Genomic DNA, 16,265 nt, shown 5'->3' with positions numbered 1-16,265 from the left:
ATCTCTTGATTTCGTCACTCTCTGTTTCTCATCTTTTTCCAGCTTCTTTGTGTCTCTGTGTCTCTCTGGCCTATCTCCACCTTTATCCTCTCTCTTAATTTCTTTTTTCCCTGTGCCTTTTGACTACCCCACCCACTCTTTGTGTCAAAAATCAGGCAGGAGAGCCATGGAGGTGCCATACTAATAAGGTTAGAGAGAGCATCTCTGTTTCTCAGGGTGACACCTTTATAAATGACAGGAGCACGAGGCCTTGCCGGTGCTCAATCACCTCTGCAGGGGCTCGCCCGTGGGGAGCTCAGCATGTGTGGTGTGTGAGCGAGTGCGTGCGTGCATGTTTGTGTGTTATTGCCTCTGTGGGTCTTGCAGCAGCCAGGTTTACGGTGGAGCTAGTTGGAGTGGACAACAGTATTAGGAAGGAAACGGATCTGGAGGCATAGTAAAGGCGAAGGAGAGAAATGACAGCCTGGAGCTCATCTGACCAGTACTGCCTTGTTATGACTCCCTGATGTGTGCACCAGGGGCACAGAAAACAGACACTTCCCCCCTTTATTGCCTTACACCACCTCTATCTCTGTTCTGTAGTCTGTCGCCTCACAGGCTCGCTTTATGGCCTCCACTGAGGGGCGGGATGTTATCTGCTTGTATAGGTCTATGTTATAGGCTCCTTTTTTTTCTACCTTTTTCTCTGTTTGTGTTTGTGTTTATGCCACTGTTTTAGAACAGGGAAGCATTTTTGGATTACACAGGGGTATGCTGCGCTGCATGGGGGCTGTCCTTACCAGTCGTAAAACAACACAACCACCTTTGTGGCTATTCATGATCAATAAATGCAGGCAGAGTTGCGGAAACTGAGAACATACAATGATTCAAATGTGTTTAGGAGACGTGCAGAGCTCAAAACGATGTGACGTGCTGCTGGCTAACAGTACAGCAGAATCTGCAGCAGCTAGTCTAAATTGAGTTAACACAAATGCATGCTCATCCATACAAGATAGAACTTAGGGATGTCGTTGCTGCGTGGACGCTGTGTTGCCATGCCCTGTCCATGAGTTCATGTGGCTTCAGTTCTCAGAAAACAGGAAACAAGCTAGTTTTTTTTAACAGGAGAGACCAGGTCCAAAGCCCCCAGGAGCACACGGACTTAAGGCAATCAACCTTTATTACAGACCAACATTTCGACGCCAACTGCGTTTTCATCAGGGTCACACCGATCTGAGACTCATTCTCTTACAGTAAATAACCTCCCCTAGTTGGGAACTGATTCAGCATAGGCTGAAAAAATGGGGAGGGAACAATAATCTGCATGTAGGCAAGGTAAACCATCATACATCATATAATAATAATAATAATAATAATAATAATAATAATAATAAAAAGAGAGAAGTAGAAGTAAATAAATAGTTGTTTTTGACTTTACATGCATGCTTTACATACATTTTATGATATTTGGATGTTGGATGTATTTACCTTTATCGTTGTGATACATATTATTATTATTATTGACCTTACTAAATCATTTTTGATATATGTACATGGATGTTGTCACTGATGAAGTCACAAAAAACTATTTATTTATTTACTTCTACTTCTCTCTTTTTTATTATTATTATATGATGTATGATTGTTTACCCTGTCTACTTGCAGCTTATTGTTCCCTTCCCATTTTTCCAGCCTATGTTGAATCAGTTCCCAACTAGGGGAGTTTATTTAAGAGGATGTGAGTCTCAGATCGGTTTGACTCTGATGAAGACGCAGTTGGGCGTTGAAACGTTAGTCTGTAAATAAAGTTGATTAACTTAAATCCGTGTGCTCCAGTGTGCTTTGGACCTGGTCTCTGAAGTCTCTCCTGTTACAAGATTGCCCTATTCTGTTAGCACCGACAGGCCTACTATTCCTTGTGAAACGGTTGAAACGCATTTAACCTCCTTTCCAAACTCTAGTTTTTGTTCGGCAAACTAGGTTAGGGACTACAGCTATTACTTTGAGATTCAGTGATAGCGTTTTCTTCTCTCAGCATGCAGGAGCTTTAGACCAGAATGTCATGAATGGCAGAACAGGAGCAGGCAGATCATTGGAGTGGCATCAGGAAGCCAGCAGGTGATAATCTTTCCACAATGCTATTGCTGTTACAGTTCTCCTCAAGCTGCCAGGAACGGCAGCCCACGTCAGTAGCAAGGAAAGGGCCTCTGTGTTTGGCTTTAATGCATGCCATTGTGCGTACATATATATACACCCTTCTGGCTGTTGATGTATGTGCGTTGCCTGCCAATGCTGATAATTGGAGAGAAAACGGTGAAATAGCTGTGAAGTTTGGAACACCTCAGCCATGAGCGCAGGCCATGGAAGTGACTGCAGCGTCATCATTCCTGACCATAAAAGCTGCTCAGCCAGTCAATGCAGTCTGAGTTCATTCTCTCCTTGCTGCCCAGTCTGAGCTATTTTTAGCCTACCCTGTGCAGCGTGGCTCAACGCCTGTCGTAGCTACCTGGATATGAGAGCTTTGTCACTCCTGCAGGCTGGAGCAGCACTGATCTTGCAAGCTTTACAGCTTCCTATTTCCACAGCTAAGGTTGCAAAACAACTCCTGCAGTGAAAGATTGAACAGAGACACAGAGAGAGAGAGGGTAACAAGGGAAGACAAACAGATAATAGTGATGAGTCTAACTGAAACAACAAAAGGCATTTCATTAATGTATTAACTTATACTTTGCGCTTGATGCGACGAGACAAAAACAGTATTCTACCGAGACAAGCTGACACTTAACTAAAACAATTCACAGCATTATTGATTAACTGATTAAAATCTAATACAAGAAAAACTGAGAGCAATGTCTCTTTTTCAGCAGTGCACCGTTTACATGGTTTTACAATGATAAGTGTAGTCATTTTTTGTTACCGTATGATTAAACACACACACCGTTGCAGCTAAAATTATACGGAAAATAAAAGACGGGACTTAAAGCCACCCTCCAGTGTAATTTGGCATCTCTATGATAACATGTTTCATTTTATTTTTATTTTTATTTTCCTTCACCTTACTTTAGTGTGTTTATCTTCACCATGGCATTTGTATGTGCTGTGTAAGGGTGCACGGAAAGCAGCCGATACTGGAGGTTTGCCGGCCTCTAAGAGGTCCGAATGACGGGAGCACACATCTTTCAGCCCGAAAGGAAACAAGAGAAAAGTCCTGTTAGAGAAATAAACAAATCACTGTGCAGCCCGGTGCGGTGTCGGTGCTGAGAGCTGAGGCAAGAGCAGCCGGTGCTGGTGGACGGTGCACCTCTAAAAAAACGTCCCGAAACTGCATTTCAAACGGCGAACCTTGGCCACATGGCCATCCGTCTTCAGGTGCACTGTGGGCGGCGTGTGGAGCTCGGCTCCTCTGTGCAGCAGCAGCCAGACGGCCGCCTCGACTGGAGGAGACGGTGAAGAAGAGAGCGAGTGAGAGAGAGTCGTTGTGCTAATTCTTGTCTCATTTGTGGTCTGATAAACAGTAAATTCATCTAAACTGGCAATCTGGTTGCCATGGTAATGAATTACGTCAGACTATTAACCAAACCCCCATTCTCTGTTTGAGAAAGAACGTTAACCAAAAAACAGGAAGTAAAGCTGTCTGGAGGGGGGCTTTAAAAGACCACAGCAGGCATACATGTATCATTTGTTGTGATGGATTTCTCTTAGGCCAGTACAGTAGGCGCTGACAAGTGCCTTTTCTTGTGTTTTATATGCATTGTTAGTCACAGACATTTTGTTAAGGTAGTCTTTCTCCTGCAGGTATACAAACCTGTGCCTATTAATTCAGCATAATATTATTCAGCATTCCCTGGCATGGTAAACAAATGCTCCAAACAGATTCATTTGAAATGACTGCGCTGCAATCCCACGGTGCATTAGGGCTGTTTAAATGCAGCAAGTGCTCTGAGACACTCGCTCAGAGCCCCTCATAATAGTTTCTCCTTTCTTCTTGTTTCTCTCGAGCCTAGCCACGGCACCAGCGACACCACGTCACACGTGTAACTTTAACTTTAACTTTGTTCCATGTTGCATCATTCCTTGGTGGCGTTTTTTTTTACTGAGCTACATTTCTGGTTGTAGGCTTATTTTCTATCTATTTTGTTTTTGAATTACGCAACAAACAGGCAACACCAGTGAGTGATGTAACATGGAAAACTAAACTAATAGACTGAAACCCTTTAAAATCTCTCAAGTTGCACACCAATCTTGCCAAAGATAACACATCCCAGTCCCGCGTTGCTCTGCCTGTGGGCTGCTGTGGCAAAAATCCTGTTTCTCAATGGGTGGTAATCTGAGGATTAATGACAGCAACACATCTGCCAGTCATGTGGCGGCGCGACACAGATGGCGAGGGATGCACACAAGGGGCGCAGACAGGGAAACGATTGGCTCCAACATTCTGTCATTTGTCCACTACAACTGTTGCAACGCTCTAATGTTTTCAATCAAATAAATCCATATTCCTCAAGTACATGAGTGGCTCCCACTTGAACAACCTCACTGTTGGGTCTTCAGTGAAAAGTTTCACTTCCTTGATGGAGTGTTTCACTGCAGTTATTTTGGGGGTAATTGGTCCTTTCAAGGCTACTAAATTATGTGACATGTTTTAATTGTTGTAGTATCTCTCAACATGTTAATAACAACATTTTTGTAAAATTTAATATTTACACCAATTTGTTTGTTACGATGGCATATTAGGGTCATTGTAGGTATAAAAAATAATTACAAAGCCAGGGGAGGGGGGTAATATGATTATATAAAAGCTCTGAGATTAAAATCATACATTTACGAGAAAAAAACGTTGGTATTCTCTAATATTTAAGTGGCAAATTTACAAGAAAAAATTTGCAAGATTTTAAAGTCAAAAATGTTGTCATAAAAAACTCAGGAGTACAAAACCGTGGTACTGAAAAATAGTGGGGTATTTATTAAAACAAAATAGTTTTTCCTCGGTCGATTGTTGCCATGGTAATCGACCTTCAAATCAGTATTCAAATGCCGTGTTTATATATAAGTATGTAATAATAATGTATAATCCCAAATTAGCCCATAAAATAAGGAATAATCCCACAACATTATTCATTATTCATGTTTAACATTCATTATTATTAGTTATTCTCAGACGGATATCGCTGTTTGTTGTGTGAAGAGGTGCGTGTGTACAGTAGTGCAGCAGCGGCGCTGTCCCAAAGTTTAATCTCGGAGAATAATCAAGTTTTTTTCTTATATGTTTATGACTTTAATCTCAGAGAATATTCAAGTTTTTTCTCTGAATATTACCCCCCTCACCTGGCTCCATAATTTTTTTTTTTGGTTTACCTATAATGGCCTTAATATGCTATCGTAGTTTGTCCTATAGAAGATTTTTTTTTTCTAATCTCAAATTTTTTCTACACTCCCTCCCCTTTGTACTTCAATGTATTGCATTTACTTACATGTGTTGTCAGGCTACCACCACCAATGGCTCCCACAACAATAGCAGCAGACACTGTGGCTGATGTGATAGGAGTCCCATTGGCTTTCAGTGGCGCAGTAATAGCACATATCCAATATGGAGGCAGAGAAAAGATGATCCTAACAATGCCTCTTGCAGTGCCTCTGGCTACAGAGCCAACACACACACACACACACACACACACACACACACACACACACACACACACACACACACACACACGAGAGCGCACGCTAACTGTGTTTTGCCTCCCTTAGAGGAGCAGAGGAGCAGGCACATGTGTCTCCCTGAATTACTTTTAAGAAGTGGCGGTGGGAGTGATTCTATTCTTGTAGGAGAAAACGCAGTCAATTCTGATTTCATAAAACAACACTCTCACTCGCGGTGTGTGTCTCATTCTGTTTATTTCTCTGTTTTGGCTCCTTTCTCTTCATTCCCCTTTACTCCTTTGTTGTCTGACCAGGTGGTGGGTCCTCCAGCTGCGGGGGCTTTTCGGGTGCGCCCTTCCAAACCAACCGCCTTTCGCAAGTTCTACGAGCGCGGAGAGTTCCCGATGGCGCTGGAGCATGACAGCAAAGGCAACCGCATTGCATGGAAGGTAGGAGCGCTGCCCTCTGGTAAAGATTGACTAATGCTTGTGGTTTTCACACGCCATTGACAAAAAGGCTGGGGTGCTGAATGTGCCATCAGGGAACGTTATATGTCAGAATGGGGATGGGATTAGGAGCTTTCAAGCAAAAAAAACTTTTTTTAAATTTACAATTACACACAACTCTGGGATACAGTAGTCCATGCACACAAGCTACTGTTTGAATCCACCCTTGCTGTCAAGCAGTTGTGGTGGTTGAAGTTGAAGCCTCGATGGGTGCTGTGCAAACACCATTTATCGACATCATTATCAGCTCGGCTGAAGGTAATGATGACAGTTTCTCACATCTTCACAGATCCAATGTGGGGTGTTATCCTGTAGGAGGCAGTGTAGATCAGCTCACTTGAGGGCTCCACCTGTCTCACAGAATCCATCAATCACAAACTCTAAAGGAACTCAGGGCCGTCGCAGCAAAACACAGGGACTAATTCTATATATGTATTCGTGTGTACTGTATGAGTGCCATTAGACTGCTGACTGGCACAGTGTGTGTGGGATGGATACATTCTTCTAATCACCATATTGCTTCAGTTCAGCCACCGCTGTGCTGCCAGCTATTCCATAACGTCACAACCGCCGTGCAGCAACCACTCTTAATGACTTCTATTCATAGTAAGCAACGATAAATGAATCAAACAAATCATTCCCTTCTCCTCCCGTCTTTTCCTACTTCAAAGAGAGAAGGGTTGGTGGGTGAGTGAGCTCTCTCGCTAGTTAGCTGTCTGTCTTCAGGTGAAAACACTGTAAAAGCTCTCTTTGTATGAATTATTTATGTAAAATGTTCAAATGAATCTTTGCGTTTGCGAAAAATAATGGATTTCTTTTGTGCCCTGTCCATGAAAAAGCACTCAGCAAATGGGATGTGGTGTATGAAATTGTTGCTGTCATCTCCAATGCAGCTGTTATGCTTATTGATTTCCCCCCAATACTTATACACATGCTAGTCATTTTTTAAAATCCTCCTCAAAAGAAGAGTTTATTTGCTCAAGCTCACTGACACTGACTGTGAACAAGTGGAATGTCGAAATGCCGTGTCTGTTTTAGTGGAGGAGACACATTTTTCCTATGATTAGTGCTTCCTTAAAATCAGATCAGCCTTCTGTTTGTTTAAAGCAGGTTCAGGTAGAGGTGGCACTCGCTGTGTGGGTTTAAATGTGGGTGTAGTGTAACAGAAAGTGTAACCGTGATCGGAGTAAGTGGAGAGGGGCTGCGGCGTGTTTGCAATGAGCTGCCCTCGGGGCACAGGTTCAAGACGGCAGCGCCGGATCAATCCCAGTCTGAGAGCTCAGCCCCCTAGCAAATAAGAGAGAGAGAGAGAGAGAGAGAGAGAGAGAGAGAGAGAGAGAGAGAGAGAGAGAGAGAGAGAGAGAGAGAGAGAGACTTTCGGAAAGGAAAAATAAGTTGATTTAGTTTGTGGGCTGAGTACTCAGGCATAGTAGAGTGTGTGTGTTTATGTGTGTGTACTGTATTTGTGTATCAGTTAGACTGTCTTTATTGATGAGTCTGTGTATTCAGGTCAGGAGTTCAGCTTCCCTCCTACAAAGATGCTGTCTCTACATGTTTGCCTCTGCGCAGCAGCAAACAGCCAGTGTGACCATGAAATACACAAACAGGCCTGATTGAATGTCAGAACTGTGCTCTGTTGCACCTGCACCCATTGTGTAAGAGTACTGAACACCTAAACCATTGAAGGTAAAAAAAAAAGAAAAAGCAGTGGGTAGAAATGGAGCAAAAATGATGAGTAGTGCATGAAAAAATCATGTGCCTCTGTGTCGTCCGGTGCTCCTAATGGCATCTGCAAGATTTCACAGACCGGAGGAAAACAACCAATCAGAGCTGAGCTGGAGTCTGCCGTCCAGCTGCCGTCCACGTATGAGCAGCTGTCAATCACTCGCAAAGTCTGATCAAATGTTTGCTGATCAAATATGAATCAATATTCTGTTACTGTAATGCTTATTTCCCGCCTCAAATGTTTTCAGAAACATCTTGTAGTGTACGGTTTAGCTGTAAAATGAGAAAGTTTGTAACACGGCAGCCATGTTGAGATAATTTGAGGAAATACCAAGCACCGCCCACCAGCTGGAGCACAGCCAATAGGAACGCTCAAGGTGCAGAAGTCTAGTTATCTCTCAGAACACTTGAATTACAATATGCAGAAAGGTTATTATGGAATATTTGCCCAATGATGCCAAAAGTGTTCTGCCTACTGCAGGTTTAAGTTACTCTTGGAAAGTGACTGCTTTGATTGCTAGATGACACAGAGTTGACCCTAGCATGCAGCAGCAGGTTTGATATCCTGTATCAGCTTATCAAATATTTATGGAAATTTGTTAGCAAACACATGCTCGACTTACACATCGAGCAGAAACGAAACAAAATGCATTTTTTGAGTTTCGGAATCCTCTTTATTGCTTGCCAAATGAAAGGCCAACATTTTCTCGGCTTTAGATTTAGTTGGGCCCGCTAACTTCTGAAAAATATATCTCGGGTCTCTTTGGCTCGCTAAATGCTCAAGAGCCACTCAATAAATAAAGCTGCCCACCATTTCACGCTGGGCAGGCAGTGTAGAATTGGCTGGTGTGAGCAGTCTTGCGTATATCTTGCATATAGAACTGCAGAGTGTGGTGTTGACTCTCAGTGGGATCATGTGATACCAACCAAATTCATTTAACAGGGAGTAATTTAAATCAATGTTAATATCAAAAATATTGCATCATGGGGTTTTGATAAGGTTCATGATTAATTGTTGGAACAGAAAACATCAATTTTTAATTATCTGCAATTATTTGTGCAGCCCTAACCATATTTTATGGTTTCAAAACATCCCGTTGTTGGATACAATGTTGGTGAAGGAGTCTTCTTATATTTGTTTTATTGTAGATGGCAATAAGTAGAAAGCCGGAGCTTGGTGTTATTGGATGAATATTTCCTCATCGATAGAACCGGTATCCGCCTTTCTTAATAAAACAAATGAAAAGCGAGCCTTACCTGTTATTGCCAAGTACGAGAAAGCTTTGCAGCTTAAAAGAACATGGTCAGCTCTGTTGTTACAGTACGATCCTGCCGAAGCTGTGTGCTCCATCCTGCAAACATACAGTATTTGTTGAAGTTACTGTAGAGAAGGAATGTGTAGAAAATGTGTGAGGTCTAAATAACAAACAATTATGAGCCCGCAACTTTGTGTATTTGTGTGTCTGTGTGCGTGCTTGCATGCTGGCATATGTGTGGTTTTATAGTGTGTGTTTGAGTCTATGTGTACAGGGGGGGAATGCAAGTGAACTAAATGTCAAGGGCAAGTTGGAAAAAAGGGAAGGTTGTATCTGAAAGGTAATTTGGCTCTCCAGAGGTAAAAGCCTCAACTGTAATGGCGCGCTCAGGTAAAAGCTTTACACGTATGGGGAACATGTGCGGCAGATAGATAAGAGAGGAGACGAGCGAGTTCCTATCCCCGTCTCTGTGTGTTTGTGTTCCTGCGTGTTTGCGTTTTACGTGCGTGAGTGTGTGTATGTTTGTGCGTATATATTTGGCCCCTGCCATGACGTAGAAGCCAAAGGCCTGGAACAGCACCGTAATCTACTGCCATCCCCAGAGCCAAAAAGAGAGAGATAGAAGGAGAGAGAGGGAGAGAGGGGGGAAAGTGAGAGAGAGAGAGAGAGAGAGACAGGGGGGGAGAGAGAGCTCCACAGGGACTCAGCAATCAGGAGACATGGCAGCCGCTTGGCTCTCAGTTATAATGGATGAGTTGAGGTCTTCCTGCGTTCCCCGTGGGGCTTGGTTCGACTCTCCCATCTCTACCCTCTGCTGTGCTCCGCGGGCTCGCAGCCAAACATCCTAGTACACAGATGCATGCACACACACTCACCTCACATGTGCCATACACCTCCTAAACAGCCTTGTTTATTTCATTTCATTGATCGCCTATCTGCTTTATCTTGTCCCTTGATCTCCTGTTCAGCTCAGTGTCTCCTGTACGCTCCAGGTTGTTGTTTTGTCCTCTTTATAAATCCTGCCTGTCTGTTTCTGCAGGCTTCCATGTTGCCCATCGCGCCCCCCCACATCCCCCCCTTTCTCTTGGTTCATGTACTTTATCTATTCCCCTTTGTCCTTTAACAGGGTCTGTCTGGGGGCAGAAGTAAAAAGCCATTTTATAAAAATATCAATGCAAACCTGATTTCTTCCCACCCTCCGCCACCGCACCGGCCTCGGTCTGCAGAAGGGACGCAGAGATGAGGCGGGGGGGGGGATAATCAATTAATCTGATCAAGCGCTTTAGGAAATGGAGAGCGTAAGCGCTCCTAGGGGACGGATATCCATCTCCTTGGGATGATTGAATTACGCACCGAGTGAGAGTTGGAGAGGAGGGAGGGCTGGAGAAATGAGGTGGTTAGGGTGACCGAGGATGAGGGAGCATGTGCTTGAGAAACGCAGTGGGAGTGTGCGCTTGATACGAGAGAGTGAAAGATAGAGAGACAGAAAATGAAATAGAGCAAGAGCAAAAAGAGAGTGGGGTGAAAGAGAGATGAGGTCATTGCAGAAACAGCAACAGAGCCTTATTTCTCTCCCTCCCTCCCTCCTTTCCCCCCCATCCGACCATTTACATTTTTATGTGTCATACCTTATGCTTGATAACCCCTTCTTTTGACAGCTATATTACATGGCATGGGTACATCATTTTGCTTTGTCAATTCAATTCACAGCTGAGTGCTGCTCTTGACAAATTTGTCATTTATGTAACAGTAAATTGTCTTACAGTACAGTACACATATGGACCAGCACTATGGAGGACTTTATGGCAATGGCCCGTGGCACAATAATACAGTTGTTGCGTTGTCTCCTATCTAAATTTAATTTGTTGTAATTAGGGCTGTCAAAGTTAACGCGTTACCGCAAATTCATTTTAATGCCAGTAATTTCTTTAATGCAACCTGCGATTTTTAGGTTACAGTCGCTCAGTTTTAAAGCTAGAGTGAAGATACTGGTATCACATGAAACTAGAAAACCTAAGGAATCCATTTGTACCAACCATGTCATACTAGCTTGTTGCAAAAGCGGATAAATAACGCTCCAAACTTGTGTTACATTTTCGTGAGGAAAAACTGGCATGGCCATTTTCAAAGGGGTCCCTTAACCTCTGACCTCAAGATATATGAATGAAAATGGGCGCCATGGGTACCCATGAGTCTTCTCTTTACAGACATGCTCACTTTATGATAATCACATGCAGTTTGGGGCAAGTCATAGTCAAGTCAGCACACTGACACACTGACAGCTGTTGTTGCCTGTTGGGCTTGAGTTTGCCATATTATGATATGAGCATATTTTTTTGAGGGGTTTTCTGGACAATATTTGTCATTGTTTTGTGTTGTTAATTGATTTCCAATAATAAATGCATACATACATTTGCATAAAGCAAGCATATTTACCCACTCCCATGTTGATACAAGTATTAAATACTTGTCAAATCTCCCCTTAAGGTACATTTTGAACAGATAAAAAATGTGTGATTCATTTGTGATTAAGCGCGATTAACTATGGACAATCATGCGATTAATCTCGATAAAATATTTTAATCATCAGCCCTAGTTGTAATATCATAGACTCAAGTGTATGACTGACAAAGGCTTACTGCAACATTGTACTAATGTTATCTCCTGGAGTTCTATACAGATATTAGAAAATAACACCTCTATAAAACTGATACTATAGCCAGCCAAAAGTGCAGCAGCGTACTGTAGCACTTTCACAACAGCTGCTTCATAGAAATGCCTCAGTGAGTGAGCTCCTCCATTGTTTTGCACAATATGGTGCAACATATTGGTAAGAAATGCACTGCTCCTTTCGAAACGCCACACTCCTGCACAAAATGACCTTCTCTTCTACTTCTGTTGAATGCATACCAAACCTTCTCTTCTGCTCTATGTGAATGATTTCTTATCTGCGGTGAGCACTAGAGCTTTGTCGGGGGAACCTTTGAATAGACAGAATAAAATGGGGTTAACCATGCGTTTTCTCCGGCTCCCTGGCTGAAAGCTAGGATACTCTGGGGGGATAGTTCTGTGTCATAAGGAAAAAGATGAAACACAATAAGAGGAGAGAATATGAACAAGCCCCCCTGGGCTTTCTCTGAGAGGAGAGGGAAGAGAGAAGGAGGGAGTTTAGATTAGAGAAGTGGAAAAAAGCACCAGGCATTCTCACTGAAAAAAGAGAGATGAGAAGAGAAAGAGGGGGAGTAGAGGAAGGAAAGGGCCTCCAACAAACAACACTGGCTAACCATCAAGGCCTGCACGGGCTGCCTCCCTGGAGGGAGGGAATTGTCGAATGACTGCTGGGAAGGAGCTCGATGAGCTGCGCCGCTGCCATGCTGCTGGTGTGACTGCAGGAATGGAGGGACTGTTGGAGCAGAGGTATCCAGCAGAGAGAGCTTGTATGCGGATTTTGAACTGGTACACCGCCTGCCGCCCTCAGCCATTATTCATAGCAGACGAACGCCACGTGAAGCTGATGATGGTTGTTTAGCCTGTGGGCCTTCCACTCTTGCTGTGGTATAAGATAATCTCAGAAAAATGGATTTTTGGTGAAAATGGAGGATGCTTTTATTTCGGAAGATGACTTACAATGTGAATCAATCCATTTTTAGTCCTCTATATGAGTATGGAAAGTGACACTGCTCCTATAGGGGGCTCAGTTGCATCCTAAATATTTTTTCATGATCCTCATTTCCAGCAATAGTGATCTATATCTGTGAAGCTTCCACGCACAACGCTTTTACTGGCAACCAACTGCTTCCGAAGATCGTATCTGCTCTTCTCACAGCTCATGTTGACACTTTTAGACATGGGTGCAGACATGGAAAATGAGCTTCTCATTCTGCGTAATGATCTTTGGAACGCTATGCAGTCTCTCGTAATGAAACCCTCCCCTTCTGTTCCCACGGTTACTTCCTCTCCTGGTCCCCGAGCTCACATCATCCCTCCGGACACCCTGTTGATCTCAGCTCCACCACTGCCCCGCCGCAAGCCTCCCACATCTCCAACCCCAGCTGCAACCCCACACAGCTGGCTCCCCTGTGCAGATGGTGACTAAAACAAATGCACACTCTCTCTCATAGGGAAACACTGTGACTCCTTCTAGGCAGATGGGAAAAGCCGTGGATAGCTGGGGGTAAAGAAGGGAGAGCGAAGTGATAGATGACATCACGGTGAAGAGCGGGAAGGAGATTGTGGAAGGGGCAGGGTGGCTACCAAATTAGACAGAGACAGAGGACAAGACAGAGAGGGACATGGCTCGTCTGCCAAGGCTACAAATCATGTCCCTGAATGCAGCACCAGCGCTGTCACCCCTCCCACCCACAAAATAAGCCAGAGATCTATTGATTGGCACTCGTATTTGCTAGCGGGCTCCAGCTCAAAATGGAGCCTTTAATTAACTTAATGGACCGGCTGCAGCTGTGTGTGAGCCAATGAGGGAGGAATAGAAATAGATAGATAGAGCGAGCGAGGCTGTGAGAGCCAGCATAAAGAATAAGTGGGGTTAACTGCAGACCCCTTCTACTATCAGTCAGGATGGACAGGACATAGGCAAGGAGGGAGAGGGAGGTGAGATGAGAGTGCGGTGCGTTTCCCCGTTCAGATGGACCACCAGCAGGGGTTTCTGGTGTCGGTCCGATTGGGGTATCTCCAGGTGCCCTATCAGACCCCCTCATGCCATGCTCTCAGTCAGCAATCACCCCCAAAATGCCTGCTCCCTGACAGTCAGACCCCTGTTTCTGCACTCTGCTGCCCGCTCTCCTCCACCCACCTCTCTCTCTCTCTCCCCTCCCGTATGCACCATTCTCATTCCTGTCCACTCATCCATTCTGTCAAAGGTTAATTGGTTTGGAAATGATTCGATTCATTCTGGACGTTAATGCTGTTATCATGCTTTTGTTCGAAAAAAAAAAAAAAGAGAAAGAAAAACTACCCCCCACATGCACTTAAGCCTAATTTAAAATAAAGGGGAAAAAGAAAAAAAAATCCAATTTAATCTTTTTTTTTTTTCTAACTCTGGCTCAGGCTTGTCCCCACAAGTCTTTTCCTTTAAATTATGGCAGAATTTCATTACCTTGAAAGCTTTTCTGCCCCCTCCCTCTGCTCCCCCTCCCTGTCTCCAATACTTTGAATGGATCAGGACTAATGTCTTTCTTGTAACCTCAAGGTCGGAATATTTGGATCCGTGGAAGCGCTCAAGGGTCTCTGTGATTAATGCACTGTACAAAGTACCTTGGAAAAATGCGGTGGCTGATGGCTGCACGGAGTGATCAGTTGTGCACCCACACACACACACACACACAGATACGCAGACACATCCGCTGGAGGTAGTTGTAGATAGAGGTGCCCCTGTCAGTGCCCTTGATGTGGATCATGGGACGAATTCATATTCAAATAGGGTTACCTAGAGGCCCTCGCGCAATTCCCCCCCAACAGTGCCGTATAGTACTTCTATCCCCAAGGAGCTTTATGCTTTTCTCTCTTCAGGATGTTACATCTTTACTTACACAGCCTTTGTTGGACACAACTAGGCTATCACTTCCCTCAGAGCTGCTTATAGGATGACGGATTTTCATTGGAGCACATCATTCTCGGTGGAGTTCCTCTATGAAAAAGTCCAATTTCACCTCAGTGCTTCAACAACAATTTCAGTTTTCATTTACCTGTTGGTATGCCACGTCAGAGAGTTAATTAGATTACCTCTAAATGTCAAAGACAGATGGTTTTCCCCACTCTGGTATCTACAATAAAACAGCCCCTGCCTGATTACTTCTGTGGTCTTGATGTTTTTTGCTGACACAGCTGCGATGTCTGATAAAAATGTGATTTTCTCTGTTTCCGCGGCCACCTTGCAGAGGCCCTCTCAGTGGCTGATGTGCATGCTGTCCACGCCCTATTGATCAGAGACACAGAGGCCTCTGTATTGAAGTTGTTTGCAGAGCTGCAGATGCTATCTCCACTTTTGTTAATTATTTACATTCGGTTCCACAAATCTGATCAATAGTTAATTGAGCCAGCGGGAGCTGTCTGAGAGGGGGAAAAAAAACGAAAACTTTGCAGAACTAAGGGACACAATCTTCAGTGCTGCCAGTTTTATTTTCCCTCATACTCTTAAATACAATAATACTATATTGGCTTTACTGGTTTAAAGACAACAGAAGAAAGCCTGGAAGAAACATTGAATGGCTTCATGCTCCACGCTCTAGTCTAGTCTTCACCCTTTTTACAGCTGCAATAACTCTAAATGGCAACATTTTAAGGGAGTAGAACTCATGGCTATTCTCCTGATTGAAGTGCCATTTAAAGTGGCAGGTGGCTGACTAGAATACACTTGTAGTGTTTGTCTCTGGTGGGCTGTTGGGAAAGAGAGGCCTCTGAAGTCCAGGGGCTGTTTATCAAAGCGTGCATAGAACAAAATCTGTGTGTATGAGCTGCCCAATCGACAAGATAGTTGGCATTAATGAAACACGCGTATACACACCTGTATGCAGTCCCACCTGTTCTATATCTGCTTGTGCATGAAGAGACTCATTTACAAATATATATTTTATCTTTCCAGTTCAATTTACATAGTTCCCTGCATTTGGAAATGGACTCGTGCTCCCTGAAGGCAGAGATAGCAGTGACCTCAGTAAATATTGTCCAATGTCAAACTTCAATCAGTTCTTCTTAGTGCACTACTTTCCAAGTCCACATCTGTCTAATTATAGATACAATTATAGCACTATCTCAGCTGTTATTTAATCAAAAAATAATAAATTACCGGTTTAGATAACAGACATATCTATCAAAACATTTGAATGCATTTGATCATGTAATTTTATAAATATTATCTTCCGTTGGTTTCAGCAGGAGGAATGCCTACAACTGGTTTATCAGCTATTCATCGGTGTGTGAGAGAACTTGACACCTGCCTCATGTCACTGAGGCTGTTTAAAATATATAAATATGCAGATACCTCTTTGCACTGTTTCGCTGCTTCTTTCCAGTTAACACTGAGACGTTACAAGCCTCTGCAAGATGCTCTTATGTTCCTTATTTTGGTACTTACATAGCAATACATAATGTAAGTAAAACAAAATTTATGTTGTTCTTGCAATTTAGAGAACAGAATTCTGCA

General features: G+C 43.4%; 1 protein-coding gene across 1 annotated transcript in view; it reads left to right on the top strand.

Moving 5' to 3' along the window:
• pacrg (PARK2 co-regulated) overlaps positions 1–16,265 on the top strand; it is a 148,245-nt gene that overhangs the window by 18,011 nt on the left and 113,969 nt on the right. Inside the window, exon 2 of the mRNA XM_074660828.1 lies at positions 5,934–6,068. Coding sequence (XP_074516929.1) covers positions 5,934–6,068 — 135 coding nt within the window. The remainder of the gene's footprint in view (positions 1–5,933; positions 6,069–16,265) is intronic.

The sequence above is a fragment of the Sebastes fasciatus genome, chromosome 15, assembly GCF_043250625.1.
Source record: "Sebastes fasciatus isolate fSebFas1 chromosome 15, fSebFas1.pri, whole genome shotgun sequence".
NCBI lineage: Eukaryota > Metazoa > Chordata > Actinopteri > Perciformes > Sebastidae > Sebastes > Sebastes fasciatus.
The sequence above is the reverse complement of the archived record's forward strand: the minus strand, read 5'-3'. Positions and strand labels throughout refer to the sequence as shown.